Source organism: Phyllostomus hastatus, unplaced genomic scaffold, assembly GCF_019186645.2.
Source record: "Phyllostomus hastatus isolate PE091 unplaced genomic scaffold, TTU_PhHast_1.1 phas_contig_196, whole genome shotgun sequence".
Taxonomy (NCBI): domain Eukaryota; kingdom Metazoa; phylum Chordata; class Mammalia; order Chiroptera; family Phyllostomidae; genus Phyllostomus; species Phyllostomus hastatus.
This window is the reverse complement of record NW_025333709.1, coordinates 41801737-41821423: the sequence shown is the minus strand read 5'-3', so window position 1 is coordinate 41821423 and position 19687 is coordinate 41801737. Positions and strand designations below refer to the sequence as shown.

General features: G+C 34.8%; 1 protein-coding gene across 1 annotated transcript in view; it reads left to right on the top strand.

Moving 5' to 3' along the window:
- LOC123815967 (transmembrane protease serine 11G-like) overlaps positions 1-19687 on the top strand; it is a 35340-nt gene that overhangs the window by 12623 nt on the left and 3030 nt on the right. Inside the window, exons 2-9 of the mRNA XM_045834704.1 lie at positions 2421-2542; positions 3106-3224; positions 6139-6206; positions 6862-7019; positions 12554-12592; positions 13333-13504; positions 14498-14757; positions 18617-18759. Coding sequence (XP_045690660.1) covers positions 2421-2542; positions 3106-3224; positions 6139-6206; positions 6862-7019; positions 12554-12592; positions 13333-13504; positions 14498-14757; positions 18617-18759 — 1081 coding nt within the window. The remainder of the gene's footprint in view (positions 1-2420; positions 2543-3105; positions 3225-6138; positions 6207-6861; positions 7020-12553; positions 12593-13332; positions 13505-14497; positions 14758-18616; positions 18760-19687) is intronic.

Below are 19687 nucleotides of genomic sequence, written 5' to 3'. Positions count from 1 at the left end.
TTCCCACCCTTTCTTTCAAGAGCAGCATGTCTACCATCCGGCACACACTTTCCATCAGCTCCCTCCACTCCATCACACACTCCTTAGTATCCTTTCTCTGCTGCTTTTGATAATAAAATAAACAAAATTCATAAGTCCTCACCATGTTTTATTTACTATTCTAAGTGCTCTTACATATATGAATTCATTTGTCTTTGCAAGAATGTGTAATACCCACAAGGTGTGTATTATTGGTCCTATTTTATAGATCAGGCAGCTGAGACACAAAGAGGTTGAATGACTGCCAATGTCCCATGGTGGGGCAGCTGAGCAGGAACTCAGGTCAGCTGGCTGCAGAAACCACACTCTTAACCACTATGCAGAACAACCTTTTTCAGAGACCATGAGCTCTTCAAATCCTGTGGCCATGTATATGGCAGAAGGAAATCCTTCTAGTTCTCATCCCTGAATCATTGAGTGACAATAGTTGGTAATATAAAGCACTTGAAAAAGCATGAGGAAAAAATAACAGGTGTCGGGAGAGCTATCTAAGGGACAAGGACCTGAAGATGTACCTTGGTAAAGATTGTTTATTGAAAGAAAATGGCTGACATTGAAAAGAGCAAGAAGAGTTCATTCCATTCTGTTGAGGTAAAAAAAGTACCTCCCCATGAGACAGTGTGGGTAATGAGCCACTCAAAATATAGACAAAGATAGGGGAGGGATTAAAAGGAAGACATTTTTCAAGACACTTTAACTCTTTGTAATGGATTTTCTAGACTGACCTGCTGAGTGGGTAGCTGTTATCACTACTCATCTTTGTTTTGGCAGGAACACCTCAAAGATGAGGTCACTTATATTTTTTCTTTTGCTTGAATGTCAAGTTTCTGTAAGTCTGTATCTTCCTGCACTACAATGAACATGATCTTCTATTAATAAAAGGATTAATAAAGCTGATGAATATGTTCATCAGCTCTTCTGTGCCGCAGTGGGATCCCAGGTTTTCTAAAGATACTGCAGATATTTGTGGATTGTTTCGAGTACTCTTGTCTTGCCACCAACCAAAGAGTAGCTGGCCAGAGTAATTTTATATCTTTCCAGAAACACAGCAGCACTCAGAATTAATACAACATGAGGTATTTATTAGAGCTCAGGTTATAGGTTCTGGGGTGGGGAAACTGCTTCTAGCTTCTTTGCCCAGATACAAGGATACAGGAGCATTGTTACTTCTTCCAGATTGTTGATGCCAAAAGGCACACCTCAGTCATATCTTTAATTATTTAGCGGGGGGGGGGGGAGCTATATTTTCCACTTGAACACTACCAGCAGCCAATCCAGGGAGGTAATTCCTTCTTCTTTACTCCTGTGTGTACCTGTAACAGAAAAAGAGGCAGTTCCTTTAACTATCAGAACCATATTCCCATCCAGTTCTCTTGTGGGTTAGATATTCCTGGACAACCCCTGTTGGTCTGTTCCTAGCCTGTCTCAATTCCATAATTGTTCACACTTGGTCTTTAGGTTGTAGGCCCTGAAACTGGGGGAGAAGGGCTGTGTCACATTTTCCTGCTTCCACAAATGTGTGCTAAATGTCAAGCATCTGGATGCCACTTTCATATTTTTTTGCCATATTTGCATGCCACTGGTACGATTATTGCATTATAATTTTTCTTTGAATTGCTCATTATTTGTGCAACTAAATATGGCCTTATTCTATGAAACATTGTCTATCAAAATCACAGGTTTGAATCTTGTAACCCTATGAAATAGATAGTCATCATACACCACCACTGGTTCTCACGCCACAGAGTTCCTGGCTTCGATGTCCTGAGCTATGTTTGTTTGTTCATTATATAAATGATCTTTTTTGTTTTTGTTTATTATTTCTTCCTCATTGTTCTCTATTGTTTTCTTCTATGTGTCCTGTTTTAGATGCTCTTTGTATGTTTTATAGATTACTTGTTTTATAAACAGGGATTATGAGTTTAAGTACAGAAGTGTGAAGAAAGCCCTAAGAACCCAAATCCTCATTCCAGATTCTCCAGTATCCAACTTTGAGCCTCTGTTTGTTCAGGCTAGAATGAGAGGAGTGGCCTACGTGCCCTCACTCCATTAGGCTCATGGTGATTTGAACACATGAACCAAATGTCTGGTATTCATTTATTTACAAAGAAAAACTATTTCAGTACATTTAGTTAATGGACTGGGATATATATGAAACAGTAGCCACTGCAGTATAATTCTGACTTTTTAAAATCAAGATAAAAATCAAACATCAATGAGTTTTTATTGACAGTATTTTTTCTAGTTTTTATAGAAAGTATATTCAAATGTTACCAAATGCAGTATGAACTAACCATGAATTCAAAAAATTCTATGCCAAAAACTATGTGAAAGTGAGATTCTAGCGTTTAAATTCATAAAATACAACTTTCTCTCAAAAGGCCACCAATACGAGGGAGAAGAAAAAATTCCTTGAAACCATGGATGATTGCCCTTATTATTGCAGCTGTTGTGTTGGCTCTAGCAATTACCATCAGTCTCCTGGTGTATTTTTTGGCATTTGGTAAGAATCTATCTCATTGTATTTTTTTGCATTTAAAGGTTTAAGTATTCAATTATTTCAAAATTTTAATATTTTCTAATGTTTTAGAATACAATTTTCACTGCAGCAAGAATTTTCATGAGTATATACAAACTGCATAATGTAATGTTGATTTGCATAAATTTATCAACAGTTCAGAAATTAGAATTCTTTACGTATAAAAAATTGCTTCTAGCATTTAAAATTTGACTTGGTTCACATAAGGTTATCTTTTGACCAATGCCATAGATTTACATCCTATGTTATTGTATTGTTTAATATTACTCAGTGCACTGAGAATAAAATATTTATTTTACCAGCAATTCTAACTTTGAGGTCCACTTGTGTCAGGACACAACTGAAAACTACAGGACTGAGAATGTGTGGTCTTCAAAAAGGAAGAGGGAGCTATTGGCTGAAGCTATTGAATGTTTGATTCTCAGGAGTTTACAATTATAGGACACTTTTGAACACCATCCCCTCCATTTGTCTTACTTATATAACTCACATGAACTAAAGAGAAGCCATGCATTTTTCCCTTCCAGAACAGACGGTGCACTATTACCAAACCTCCTTCCAGGTCCCCAGTATTAAATATAATCCTGATTTTTCAGTGGAACACTCAAAAATTAGGACTGACCTGAAACAAAAAATCAGTGAAGAGGTAAGTCTAAGTTTTCCTTGTATCATTGCTACTCTGACAATACTGTTGGGAAGAAAGGGGTTAAAAGAAAGTAAGAGGCAAGTTGAGAACACACCAAACTACACTTATGCTGAGTTTTCTGGATAAAATACAGGATACCCAGTTATATTTTAATTTCACATCTTCCCCAAAATACATGTCACTCAATATTTAAAACATGCTTTTACTAATAAAGTAATTTATTATTTATCTGAAATTAAAGTTTAACTGTATTTTTATTTGGTGATCCTGGCAGCTCTAACCAACATTATCTCAGGTACACTGGAAAAAGGATAATTGCACCAAAGACTGAACAACATAAGCTTATTAGGATGATAAATGGCTTAAATACAAAAAAAAGTATCTTAATCATTCATCGAATAACTCAATCATTGAGGCACAGACAATGTTACTGTATTTCAGTTATTGCACACCTACTATGTGTGTGTGACCCTAATATATTTCCTGAAAACTGGAGCACAGAAACACACAGACTTCGACTGAAGACTTCAGTTATATACACTGCTTCTACTGTGTGTTGACCAAAGGCGAATATTCTTGCCATGTTCAGAAACATTTCTTCAGCCATTTCCCAACCAAAAGCAGAAGGTGATGAAATGAGTTGAAAGATGCTGTAAAGTGGAATTGGCAGGGCATAGACTATTTTGTTACAAGAAGAAATCTATTGAATTAAAGACAGTCTAAGCTTTGAAGACAGAACATCTAGATTCCTATCCCAGCTTTACCCTTTGCCAGCTTTTCAACATTGGGAAAGCTACTTGACCCCTGGAAGGTTTCCACTACGAAGTAAGGATAATCACACTGACCTCTGAATTAGTCTGAGAATCAGTTTATGTTGGAAATAAAAAGTATGAAAAGTAATGTCTGAATAAACATTAGCATCTGTTTCTTGTGCCCTCATGGAGCTTTTCACACACCTCTGCTAGAGCCCTTACCACTTTGTGACATCATTCTTATTTCATATGTCTAGGCCCCTCTGGATTTGTGAGAGGCGAAGTCCTTGTATTCTTACAGTTCTAGTGCCTGTCACAGCATCTGCCCCATGGTAGGATAATAAAAGCACTCATCAGAGAGATGATGAGGAAATAAATGAGCAGTTCACTAGGATAGGACTTTTCCTCTAGAGTATAAATGGTAACAATGTCAAGAAGAGAAGTATCATATTTAGAAACACAGTAATTTAGACCAGGAATTGGCAATGTTTTCTGTAAAATGCCAGATAGTAAATATTTTCAGCTTTTCAGGCTGTTTGGCTTCTCTGCAGTTCCAATCTGTCATTGTAGTGCCTCCGCAGCCACAGATGACACCGCCACAAATGACCGTGGCTGTGGTTCAATAAAACTTTATTGAGGACACTGAAAGTTAAATTTTGTAAAATCTTTAGGTGTCAAAAAACATTATTCCTTTTTTTTCTCGACTACCTTTTGGTAATGTGAAGACTACTCTTAGGTGATGGGCACACAAAAACAAACGCTGGCTACATTAGTCCTATAGGCTATAATTTGCTGATTCCTGAGTTGGACTGTGAGTTTCAGTTCTAGCAAACATTTTCCTAGAAGAGATGACCCAAACCAGTACCTCAAATGAAATTTAGAGACATCTTGTGGAATTCAATACTCCAGACTGTTTATACGCTTAATTGCCATGGGCAATAATGGTTCATAAAGTTGTGATTTAAAGGGAAACAATAAAATGAAATAAAATTGAAAAGAGAATGGAAGTAGATAGGCACATAATTTGTAATAAAATATATAAAATCTGGAAGTACATATACCAAAATATAAATAGCATGTTTTCTACAGTGATTTTAAAATTATTTTAATACTTTTCATTAAATGTTGCTGTATTGCTAGCTTTTTATAACTTTTTTAACAATGAATATGTATTAGTTTTGTCACATAAATGTACATGTGCAGTATATAAAACAATTTCATTAAAAAACACATTTTTCTTCATAGAAGAAAAACACATGGTCATTGATTTTTGAATAATTATTAATTTCTCAGTAAACTTATGTTCACCAACCTATGTAATATGATATAACATGACACCCTATCAGAATAAATTTTACAACCAAATCAGATGAGTGAAAAGTATGTGTTCACCACACACCTAGTTTCACAGTTTGGAAGTTCTTCACTTCTGATTTGAGAAAACCATTACTGAGACTTGGGCTCACTTAATTTTGGCACATGATCCATCTATTTTCCCTGAAAAGCCAGACTGATGCTAATGAAAAGGTTTGTAAAACCACAAATTCTGTAACAACCTATGGCTTTAGTAAGAAATAATTTTCTGTAGGAATTTATACTACAGAGAAATTATCCCAGAGAAGTTTAAAATGACACATAAATAGCATAGTCTTATTTAAGTAATTATTTTATGATTTTTATTGATGAGTGTATTTATTTTAAAGACATAATCCATAAATATGTATTCCTCTTCCCATTTACCACAGGATAAAAATATGCCCTAAACAGTTTTAGTAAAGCCAAAAAAATTGATTTCTTAATCACCTCCATGAGAATAACTGAGCTTCAGTAATAGTGGGTTTTACAAAAGTCCATATATACCAAGTTTTCAAAGAAACAGTCTTATACTTCAAACTCTATATTTTGTACTGATTATTGAAATATCTCAATTTAACTCTCTATCACCCATCTTTACCATGGTACAAGTTGTTCAACTATCACCATCTAATTTCAAAGATGACCTTTATGATAAGAGGATTATGCCCAAATAGTTAAGTATAAACAAACTTACAATTAAATGCTTTTTGAATCACTGCACGTTTTATTCAAACTCTTTTGTGATGCATTCAAATGTGTGAAAATCATATTTAGCAAAGTTCTATACTGTTTTTTTCTTTTCTCAGATAGATAATGTATTCCAAAGTTCCAGTTTAAATCATCATTACATCAAGTCTCATGCTGTCAACTTCAGGTAATCATAACTAAATCAATTTGTATAATAAAAAGGCAATTTTGTATTATTTAGTTATTCCTCAATTATTTGCTTTGTGGTCAGGATCCAAAAATTTTAGATATGTCAAGAGCAAAAATAAATTAATATTAATACATTTAATTGTTACCCCTCCTGTACAAAATACCTATAGGAAGAGTCTTCCTTAACTAGATAGAGATGAAATGTATTCTACTGGTTGTCCTTTTAAAGACCTGCATTTCAGTTAAAGATTCTCATAATCATTAAATAAATTTACCTAATTTTTAAATTTTACTTAAATTTTAAACATAAAAAGATATTATAATTTTTAAAAAATGCAGAAAAAATATGTGTAGACAGAGTTGATGAATTTAACAGGTGCTTTTGATGTATTTTTCCAGAAAGAAAATGCTAGAACTCTCTGTTACAACTCTCAGTTCTTCCCTTCCTGAACATGATCGAGTTATACAAGCAGGAAATAATTTATATATTGACACCTATATGATACAGGAAAGGGAATAAATCCATGATAGTAAAGTATATAAAATATTTATGTTGTATTTTTTGATGATATAACTAATGTTTAAATAATACAGTATAAAATAATAATACGGCTTCAACCTCTTTCATTTATTCTGGTGTTTTTGTTTTCCAGGTCAAGTAATGGTGGTTTGGAAACAGATGTATTGCTTAAATTTCAATTTGTTTCTAACAACGCAGACACAATAAAGAGACAAGCTGCTAACATTTTATATCAGAAGTTAAAATTAAATGAAAGCTTCTTGAGGATAGATACATTACCTTATCTTACAGGCAAGAAATACCATTTTTCTTTCATTGTTTTAGTCAATTATTTTAACTATCTTCTCAGCTATGAAAAAAGATTTTTTATTTCACCACAGAACAAAACCACTTTTGATTTTTAAGTCTCTCATTTACTTGGTAATAAACAAAACCACACACAAGCAAAACCAAGACATCTTCCTTTGGTGGTTAATATGAAAATAACTATGAAAGAATAATTATATAATAACACAAATATACTAGTATTTCCTACTTTTCCAAAGGAGAGACCTTAGTGTAATCATTGGAATTAACTAAGCACAGATATGATAAAAACCTGTGCTCTACTACCGTGCCATGACAAGGCTCCCTTGTGTCACCTCATTGTAGCCATGCCCATGCCCTCTGCCTGTCTGTAGCCCAAGGCAGCCACTCATCCATTCTCCAGCTATGGAATTATATTATTTCATGAATGTTACATAAATGGAATCATACCCTTTATATCCTTTGAGCTTGACCTTTTGGCTTAGCATAATTTTCTTGAAGTTTATGCGTGTTTTTGTGTGCATCCATAGTTTTTTTTGTTTTTGCAAAGTAGTATCAATCACATAGTACTGTAGTTTGTTTAACCCCTTATCTATTAAAGACCATTTGGGTAATTTCGAGATTTTGGCTACTACAATGAAGCTGCTATTCGTGTACAAGTTTCTACATGAAAATAAGTCTCCATTCCTCTAGGTCAAATGCCCAAGAATACAGTTGCTGTGTTGCTTGGTAAATCTATTCTTTTTAATTTTGAAAGAAACTAACAAACTACTTTCTAGAGTACCATGTTGCTTCCTTCCCCTATAGGTATCAGCAATGTATGAGTGACCCAGTTTATTTGCATCCTTGCTAGAATTTAGCATAATCACTACTTTTCATCCTAGGCTTTTTGATAGATATTTCATTGTAGCTTTAATTTGCATTTCTTCAATAGCTAATAATAAGGAACATCTTTTTATGTTCTTATTTTTTATCTGTATATCCTCTTTGATGAAGTGTCTGTGCAATTTTTTTCTATTGAGTTGTTTTCTATTTTTTTCATTTTTATTGTTATTCAAGGTCAGTTGTCTCCATTTTCCCCCCACAACTTCCCCCATCCCAGCCATCCCCACCTCCCACCCTTGTTTGAGAGTTTCATATATGCTCTAGATATATGGCCTTTGTCGGATATGTGATTTGCAAATATTTTCTACTGGTATATTATTTGCCTTCTCATACTGTAAAGAATCTCTCACAAAGCAAAAGTTTTGAATTTTGATGGCACCAATTATTCCAACTTTCCTCTTATAGATAGGGCTTTGGGTAGTAAATCTAACTTTTCCCCTAGTTTCATGTCTCTGACAATTTCCTCCTATGTTCTTTTATATGTTTATAATTTTATATTATTTTACTTATATCTTTTGTATATTTATATTTATTTTTATACATGTTATAGTTTTGTATAACATATGATCTCTAACCCATTTTGAGCTAAATTTTGTATAAGCTGTGAAGTGTAGGTAGAGGCTCACTTTTTTGCAAATGCATGCCCAAATGCTTCAGCACTGTTCTTTGCAAAGGCTGTCCATCCTTGATTGAATTCCATTTCCCCTGTTGTCAAAAATTACTTGGGCATTTTTGCATAGATTTATCTTGAGTTTTTTCTTCTGTTTCATTGATTTGCCTATCCTTTCATCAGGATCACGCCTTCTTGATTACTGCAGCTATATAGCAAGTCTTAGCATTGAGAAAAATGCTTCCTCCCACTTTATTATTCTTTATCAAAACTACCCTGGCCAGTGTGGCTCACTTGGTTGGAAAGTCCTCCTGTAGAATGAAATCTCATGAGTTCAATTCCTGGTGAGGGCAATATATCTTGGTTGTAGGTTCTGTCTTTGATTAAGGCACATACAAGACACAATTGATCAAGGTTTCGCTCTCATATTGATGTTTTTCTCCCTCTCTTTCCCCTCTCTGTCTCTAAAAAAAAAATAAGCATGTCCTTGGGTGAAGATTTTAAAAAACTGTATTGAATACTCTGACTCCTTTCTATATAAATTTTACAATAATTTTGTCTGGGTCTACTAAGAAACCAGCTGTGATTTTGATAGAAATTTTTTCTAAACTTATAGAACAATTTGAGAATAATTAGCATTTTTACTATATTGAGTAACTTCTTTTGTACAAAAGTTACAATATTTTGTAACTTTTAGTATACAAATTCTGTATATTTTCATTGTAGTTAAAAGTGAATATTTTGTTTTCTATGGGGAAATTATTGATGTACTTTTTAATTTTTTCCTTTTTTGGCAATATTCAAGACTTTTATTTTTAATTTTTAATTTTTTAATCTTTATTGTATTTTTTCACTACCGTTTAGTTCCCTTATGTCCCTCTACCCCACCAATCACCACACTGTTGTCCATGCACATGAGTCCTTTTTCCTTTTTGCTCAGTCTCTCTACCCCCTACCTTCCCTCCACCCATTAGCTGTCATCCTGCTCCCTACCTATGAGTTTGTCTCCATTTGCCTTGTTAGTTCAGTTTGTTATTAGATTCCATAGATGAGTGAAATCATATGGTATTTGTCTTTCTCTGACTGGCTTATTTCATTTAGACTAATGTTCTCCAGGTCCATCCACACTACCACAAAGGGTAAAATTTTATTTCTTTTTATGACTGAGTAGTCCTCCATTGGGTAAGTGCCCCACAGTTGTTTTATAAACTCTTCTACTGATGGACCTACTTTACTTGGGCTACTTCTTGGGTGATTGTAAATAACACTATAATGAACATAGGGGTGCTTATATTCTTTCAAATTAGTATTTTGGGTTCCTTCAGACATATTACCAGAAGGACAGCTGGGTAAAAAAGCAGATTCATTTTTAAATTTTTGAGGTATCTCCATACTGCTTTCCATAATGATTGCACCAGTCTGCATTCCCACCAACAGTGCAAAAGCGTTCCCTTTTGTCCACATCTTTACCAGCACTTATTTGTTGTTTTATTGATGGTAGCCATTCTGACAGGTATGAGATGATATCTCATTGTGGTTTTAATTTGAATTTCTTTGGTGATTAGTGACTTTGAGCATCTTTTCATATGTCTACTGGCCATCTGTATGTCCTTGGAGCAGTGTCTATTCAGGTCCTTTGCCCATTTTAATAGGGTTGTTTTTGGAGTTGAGCTTTGTAAGTTCTTTATAAATTTTGGATATTAACCCCTTATTAGATGTACTGGTGAATATGTTCTCCCACTCTGTGGGAGAAACAGTCAACCTGTTTAGATTTAAAGTTTTGATTCTCACTTACTTTTGTCATTTTGATAAAAATTTAGTTTTCAGAGTCCTTACAGTGCTATTCTTGTCTTCTGAGGTTTCCTCTTAATCCTGCTGCTGGTACCATGTGTGGAAATAGAACATGACTCTCTGAGCTGCCTTCTATCCCTGGACCACACACTGTGGAGGCATACAATGAGCCGGAACCTACTTATGTTGGTTGGTGGATGCAGGTTGATATTGTTCCTGTGGGTATATCAGTCTGCCAGTTGGGGGCCTGGTTGAGAAGTGAATGTTGGGATGATCCGGGCTTCCTGCTGTCATTGCTGTTACTACTGCTGGCAGAATGGATGGCCAGTCCTGGGTTGTAAAGCATAAGTTTTGGGCTCCCCGCTAAGTCTCTGTTGTGTTTCTTCTTTCCTTGGATTTGGATGGAGAGTAAAACATTCCTCTTGGGACTTTTTGTCTATGCCTCTCAGTGATTCCAGATTGCAGGCCTCTTTCAGTCTCCAGTCCAAAGTATATATGAGAACAGGAGAAAACCAAGGAAACCCACCAAATTGTCTTTCCTGAAATTGTAAAGTGTCTAGTCATTCTGCCTTTTTCCTTCCAGCTTCCAGAGTACTTTTCTTGTTATCTGATGAGTAATTTTTAGAGTAGTTAGTTATTTGTATGCTGCAGGTAGAATCATCTATTGGATAATGTTCACATGTGAGATACAGCATCATCATAGAGGTGCATCAATAGTTTCTTCATATATATGAGCCTGGGTTAAAATTAGCTGTGAACTAACCATAATTTCAGCTCTCTCTCACTGATCCATAACATGAAGAAGGTGACATTGAGCTATAACTGACCTTACAGTGAAATGGTTATAGGACAAGCTTTTGGCCACAAGAACTATTTAAGTCATGTCTTTAATTTGGCTAGTAATATTATTATAAAGATATAATAACTAAGTAATGTGAAATGTTTGTCACAATCCCTGGTATATAATAATAAGTTACTAGTTGTCATGACTGCCCATTATTCATTCAGCAACTATTTATTGAGAATCTATCTTTGCCAAGAACTAAATTCACCTTTCTCATGTAGCTCACATTCTAACTGGGGTAATAAAGATAGTGATCCTGTAAGCAAGACAATATCTAATAATATGAAACTTTATGCAGAGAATAGAAGGCAAATTTAGATTTGGTTGGCATGGAAGGTCTCTTTGAGGAGGAGATTTAAAGCTGTGCTCTAAATGACAATGAGGAACCACACACACACGCACACACATGCACACACACACACACAAGGCCAAGGGAAGAACATTCCTGGCAGAAGGGGCAGCTAGAACAAAGAAAAGGCAGAAACACCTGAACATAATAAAAAACAGGAAGGTCAAGTTGGCAAATGGGTTGGCTAAAAGCAAGAGTAGTTCAACATACGAACAAAGACATAAATAGGGACTGTGGCATGCAGATCCAGGTAGGAAGTTTGGGTTTACTCTAAAGGCCACAGGGGCCATTAAAGAAGTGTTATTGTTGGTAAAACCTAATTCTAAGGGACTTATTCTAATAAACTCCCTACTCATCATTATCTGCAGAAAAATTTGATAATCCTCTGCAGTGTCTGCCCTACATTAAAGGCTCATTAATTCGCAGGCTTACTGAAATGCTACAGTAGCTTTCGCTGTAACGAAGTGTGGTTCTAGGTCACTCAGGGTACTATCTGGCATAAGAAAGAGTCCATCTTTCTTGTGGGGAACAGCGACTAATCACGTTTTTTTTTCTATTTTACTTCATGAAAACATACCTAACTTATTTTGAGGATTCGTTAGCACATTGGTGGATTTTGATTCTACAGGGAGCACCTGTGGACCAACCCTAGATTCCAGGTGTCTGAGATTCTTGAGCGCTTTACAGTGAGACTGCCATGCACATGAGGGCAGGGAAGAATAGTAACTGACATATGGTAGAGCACGTAAAAATATTCTTAGGCCCTCTTCTGTTTCATTTATATTTTAGTAAATTAGTATGGCATCAATTAATTACATGCTGTCCTCTCGGCCAATGTCTTTATAATCATGAACCAGTGTTTTCCTGGAGTCTGTGTGTAGTAGTCAATGAAGACTGTAGTAAATTTCTAAGCCTCTTCTTTTTGTAGGATTTTACTCTATTGCCTTTAAACTAAACCAGAAATATTCATGTAATGTAAGTACAGTGCTTTAAGTTATAATTGTTCCACTGTGGAGTGATCATCTTGTGTTGTCTTCCAGCTGTAAATGAAGCACAAGCAGAGCACCTTCTCAACAGTGGTAAGTTCAAGAACACCCCTGAGATGGTTATAAATCAAATAATAGAAATTAAAAACACTTCGGAGAGTTTCTTTACTCCCATGTTTACTATTGACATTTCCAAACATATGTAGTATCTCTGAGTGGATACATGATTTAAGTCTCCTCAAGAGAAAATAATACTACTAATAGTGAGGAATGTCATATGGACTCCTTGGAAATAACTTGCTCTTCCTTACAGAAGATTTCACTGATGACTTCTTTAAAAATGCCTTCATTTTATCTCATTTCTTTTTATTTGGCTCACTTTAAGTAAAAAACCTTGCTTAGAAATGAATGATCCTTACTAACTTTAATATGTAAACTGTCACATTTATACTATAGTAATGTAATGGTTGTAATTTTAGACAAGTACTTTAATATAGTAAAAATAGCATTTTTCTGCAATAATTAGTGTACATTTAAAATCAAAGTTGTCAAATGTCACTGGGGTAAATGCTGCACATAAATAAGAACATGATCCAAAAAATATATGTCTAAAAAATTGAGGGAAATTGCTTTAAATACATCAGGGATGGTGTTAAATATGTCATTTTTAAAGTTAATCTTTTTTTCAATGTGAATAATCATCATTCTATCATATAATTTTGATTAATTTTTAAGGCAAGGCAAACCTATGAATGTTTCCATCTTTATTATGTGCCAACATACTCACACACATTTATAACTCTGGAAATAACCATCTCGTTGTCTTGTGACAGGTTGTGGTTTAGGGAGAGAGTCCCCATCCATGGAAAAAATTGCTGCTGGTTATGTTGCCAAGAAAGCCGACTGGCCATGGCAAGCCAGCCTGCAAATGGATGGTGTGCATTTCTGTGGGGCATCTTTGATCAGTGAGGAGTGGCTCCTGACAGCTGCTCATTGCTTTGACACGTAAGTCCTCTGTCTGTACCAACAGATTTCATTTCTTTTTCTCACCTTTACTTTCTATAGTACTTATCCATTTTTTCATTAGTCATCTTAGCCCCCCCCCCCCCACAATGGTACTGATGATTTTCCTGCAGGCTCAGGAGAAGTAACAATTACTGAATAGTAGAAAAAACTAAACAGAATAAAATAGCTTCAGTTCTAACTGAATATATATACCCAGCAGCCTCAACTTTAACTAGGAATAAGCCAACATTGTCAAAATGTAAACACACTCACCAGTTTCCCGGAGCTATATTGTAGATTTTTTTAACATTCTGCTAATAATGTCCCAGTTCACAAATTTACATCTGATTATCCTACATGAATATCTTTGGTCTCTACTTTGATTATTTATATGCTCATTGAAGATTTAACATATGAGACCTTGGAAACAATGAAGAGATACAGTGCCTCTAGGGAAATTCATATAAAATGGGAAAATATTCTGGATAAAATGTTAACCTAAAAGAAATGATGAGAAAAGAATTGAAGAATTTATCTATTTTGCTTCAGATTTTACCATCTCCTTCTCTCCTTCTCCCCTCACTTGCTCTCTCTTGTCTTTTTCTCTCTATAACTATATATGTATATACATACAAAAATGTATATGTATAACTGTGCATGGATATGAGTGTATATGTGTGTATATCTTTAATTTTTATTTACTTATATTTTCTTCAACATAGCAATAACATACACACATTGTTTCCTTTAAAAAGCATACAAACTGTGCCTGTGGGAGAGTAATTAGAGCTACATTAGAATGGGGGGATTTGTCATCAGCTAAATGAACACAAAGCAGAGCTAGGGGAGAAGCCTCAGATGAGAAGGTGCGGATCCCAATCAACTATCGTCTTAAACAATTTGCCCTTCTCCCACCCATGCTCATCCAGAGTCCCTCTCTGGCTACTTTAGATCAGAATTGAACCAACCATAATCCTTTCAATCTGTGATCAGTTACAAAAACCCCAAACTCTGGATGGCTAGTTTTGGAACAACTCTAAGCCCTCCACTAATGAGAAGAAAGGTGCAGTCAATTATCATTCATGAAAACTATGCTGCCCATAAGCATGACGACGACATCGCTGTGGTGAAGCTTTCCACCCCTGTCCTATTTTCCGAAGATGTGCACACAGTCTGTCTCCCAGATGCTACTTTTGAAGTCTTGCCTGAGAGTAAAGTGTTTGTCACTGGATGGGGAGCATTTAAAGCAAATGGTGAGTATCTCAGTAAAAACACCCAAGCAAAAAGATAAAAACCTCCATCTGAATAGAGATATAAAATAAGTTACCAAATCAAAATATAGAAAATAAAAGATGAACTCAATGGGTCCCATGAAACATATGGTGAAAACAACAAACAAAAGCCCAGATATAGTGAATCATGAAAACTTTGGCTATTACTATTTCACAGTATCTTTGTCTATTGTCTTCTTTATGGGCTTCTCAAAAACATAGTTATAATTTTCCATAGTTTCTTGATCCATTCATTTACTCATGGGCACCTAGGTTGCTTCCAACATTTGGCTATTATAAATTGTGCTGCTATGATCATTGGGGTGCATAGGTTCTTATGGTACATTTACACAATGGAATTCTATGCAGCAGAAAGAAAGAAGGAGCTCCTACCCTTTACAGCAGCATGGATGCAACTGGAAAGCATTATGCTAAGCGAAATAAGCCAGGCAGTGAAAGACAAATACCATATGATCTCACCTTTAACAGGAACCTAAACAACAAAACAAAGAAACAAGCAAAATATAACCAAAGACACTGAAATAGAGAACAGGCTGACAGTATTCAGAGGGGAGAGGGGAGGGAATTTCAGGGGAAAAGAGGAAGGGTTTACAGGGACAAGTATAAAGGACACATGGATAAAAAACTAGGGGTGGGTGAAAATGGGAGGGAGGAGGGGAGAGCTGGATCAGTGGGCTGGGATGGGAGTAAAAGATAGAAAATTGCACTGCGACAACAATTAAAATAAAATTAAAAAACAAAAACGTAGTTATAATTTTCTTTTCAAACAAAATTTTTCATAGGATGTTTCTTTTGTTGCTGTCTTTCATATATAGAGATTCTACATATGAGTTTTGCATGAGTTTTCAAGTACGTTATTTGTGAACAGTAGTAACAATAAGCTTCTGTAATGTATCATATAAATAAACAGCAACAGTCTTTGGTAAGCAATTTGAATGGCATTTCTAATGCTAAATATTACATGGGGTCATGTGATCCATGCATCTATGAAACAGTTTTTTAATTTGAGAGTTTATAAAGCTAACAAGTAGATATTTCACTATAATTAGTAATAAATAGACAATAAGCCGCAGATAGGCACTTAGATACTAATATGGGTCTCTCTTGGTTGCACTTTTTACATATGATTTAATCTGCCCTTGATTTTCTGATTCTCATTCCAGGCTCTTATTATGAAGTTGTATTCTTATTTATTTTTTGGCTCAAAGTATAGCTTTTATCTACTGAGTGTTCATCAGTTGAATTTTATAGGAGTTTGTTTTCCTTCAATATGCTTTTCAAAATTTTGACATGGGGTCCAGGTTGATACACTGTTGTTATAACCTGAGAGTTCTTTTCCTCATCTCTGGGAGATCTGCCTTGTTCTATAGACAATAGAGATAAATATGAAGGGGAAGTAAATCGTTTGGGATTAGACAAACCACTTACTGATTAGAGTAGGAACATATAGCATCTACCAATAGGGCAGAACTATTGTACTTCCTCTAAAATCTAATTAAATTTAAGACCACCTCTCTCAAGAGTAGTAGTTTAGGAGTGACTTGTGACTTCATCATGAATTATTCAATGCCCAAGAATGTACAGATTACTGTGCACTGATTTCTCGGTTCCAACAAGTTGCATACTTTTCAGGAATAACCTTATGAAATTGTTAGATATCAGACTAAGGTTTAATATTAGATATTTGCTTATGTGATTTTTTCCCTGCAGTTTTAAACTGAAAAAAAAAAAAGGACTACCCAGATTTTCTTTTTTTACCTTTCAATATTTATCCCATTGTATCTCATTGAAAAATCTCACTACCAGTTTGCATAACAAAAACTTTCTATTCTGGATAGTTTCTTCCTTGAATAGTGTATTAATGTAAAATAGCTTATTATATTGTTAAGTGCTTAAGTTTACTTTTTAAAGGTTGAGTTTAAAGAAGTAAAAGCACTTACAATTTAAAACTAAGCACCCTATAACAATGAGCTAAAATGAAAATAGGCACATGGAAATTAAAAGTAGTTGGGGCACAGTTGATTAAAGCCTGTTAATACCTATAAATTTCAAATGCTGATTAGAGACAGAAAAAGAGATAGTATTGAATATTGCTGACACACATACACAAATAAATAGTTTGTATTGTTTAAAAAGCTGTGTAGTACAGGGAAGAAGAAGCATAATTAGTAGGCATAATATAGATGGGGAGAGAGGAAAAATGGTATAGGAAATAGAGAACTCAAAGAACTTATATGTACAACCCATGGACATGAACTAAGCAGAGGGGAATGCTGGAGGGTTGGGGAGTACAGGGCAGAGTGGGGATAAAGGTGGGGAAATAGGAAAACTGTAATAGCATAATCAATAAACAATACTTTTATAAAAAAGCTGCGGAGAGAACAGGTGGTAAGCAGATTCACTGGAAGCATTTCAAGCAAACTCGGAGATGAAGTGAAGAGAAAATGGTCATTTAATGACCCTCCCATGCTTAAAAATGATGACTGAGATGAAAGATTCACTAGACCCCAGAGAATCTTTAATGACTATAGAGGAGTAAGACTTAGTTTATCAGCGAGATGGTCAATCCTAGGTAAGTGAATGTACTAGTTTTAGAAATAGAGAATTAGGTTTATTTATGATGAATGACACAATTCCTAGTAAACTAGATTTTCTTTTCTAAAAGCTCTTGCTCTTACCATCCTTCATTAACATTAAAGTGCAGCTTTTAGACCATTAGGGTTTCAAATACATAACCTTATTTCTCCAACAGCTTCCACTGATTGAAATCTAAATATGGGGCAAGGCATTATTATAACTGATTTTATTTATTATTTTTAGCCCTCATAGTAAATATGTGAGATAGGTATTATTTTCTCCTTTTTTACAGTGAGTAAAATGGCGTTTAGTAAGATTAAGTAGTCAAACAGCATGTAAATTGTCCAAAGTGTACAAACTCATATCTTCTCTCTTCAAAACCAGATTCCTTAGCACAGAATTACCCTGACCTGCTCCTCAGATTAATAGCCCTATCCTCTCTCATCCTCTCAATTGTCTTTGAACCTGTTATAAACAGATTATCATCTTTATATGAAGAACTAATACGGTCTTTAAAATAGAAGCTACTAAAAGGAAATGAGAAGAACATACTGGCTAAAACTATAGTATGCACAATTAAATAATACTTTTCATATTATAACAAATCATAAATGTGTGGGTCATTAATGAAATGAAATATAGCTCTTATGTTGGTATTTGTTATCTACCTTGGTATTATTTTTGGATAGCAATTTGAGCTATTACCAAAGTAAATATGGTCTTTTTAATGAAGCAATAGTATTCCATCTGTTTAGTATTGAAGTTACTTCCTGAGAGTGAAGACTCATTCTATATTGCTTTTCCTAAAAAATTCTCAACTCACAATGAAGGCAGATTGCCAAGTAAATTAGGTAAACTGGCACAGATTACATCACATGGTGATTAAGGCTCTGGGTTTAAATCTAATGTTGTCCCCATTTAGCTATGTGATCATAGCAAGGCACATAACTCTCTGAGCTTTGGCTTATTCATTGAAAAAGAGAATATTCATATCTATCTTTAGTAGTTGTTACAAGGATTAAATAAGATAGTGGAAGTAAATGTGACAAGAATGAACTTAACATGTAGAAAGTAAGAAGGCATCCAAGAAATACAATTTTATTCTGGGCACTGTCATCAAGCCCGGAGTCCCACAACTTCCAGACTATGTTTTATCATTGGTCTGTGATTTGCAAGACACAATTAACTATCATAAACAAGAATTTGGAAATTCTTCACCTATTTATGTATTTTTCTTCTTTAGGTCCCTTTCCCAATACTCTGAGGCAAGTTGAAATAGAGATTATAAGTAATGATATATGTAATCAAATTAATGTATATGGTGGTGCTGTGTCATCAGGAATGATATGTGCTGGATTCTTGTCAGGAAAACTTGATGCCTGTGAGGTAAGAATAGACTCAAATCCATGAAAGTTAATCTGATGAATAGAGATAACTTCACTGACCATACATCAATGTCACTTAATGGAACTCCATACAATTAAGCCTTGGAGGAGAGACCAGAGTATAAAAACAAGATATGGGAGAACCATAAGAAATACTCCTATTATTGCCTAGATCCTCATTAGGGCTTTGATTAGAGAAAAGGTGTGGCAGCAGATAAGAGAAACTAAATCACATAATCATTGCTTCAAGCCATAGTTATAATTGATGGTTAGATATCTAATCTCTACAAGTTGTAAACCACTGTGAGAAGGGATCCACAGATATCTCCATGGCCAACAGAATGTCATCCTATGAGTGCTTGAACCATTGACCTTAAATAGTCTACATGCAGATAGAACTACATGATTGAGAAAAAAAATTGTCTAAACATTTAAAGCACTTAAAGAGAATATCACATTTAAAGTCTGGCTATTTAAAGAGAAAAATAAATATCAAAATTAATAAAGATTTTACCTATAGCATTTGAAACTAGGTCCAAAATTTTCACAATTCTTCAAAGATTAAGAATAGCTTTAAGAGTTTCACACATATGAGCAATTTTCTTACATGCAAAGGTGCTAGCATTGATTTACCATTGGTCATCTGTCATGTGATGGTAATAAACATTCACTCACTTATTCATGTAAATTTTTGTGAATTACAGGGGCTATGGCAATTACTGAGGGAAGAAGCACCAACATTCAGAACAGCACAAGTCCACAAAGAATTTATAGTCTAATAATATAACACATAAGTAACTAAAAGCAATGAACAAGAGACAAGGATTTGGCTACGTATTATGGAATACAAAGTCTCCTCCTATTGGCTTTACTTCTTAAGAAGTAAAACAGCATGAGTGGTCCAAGATAATGGATAACATGACTTTCAA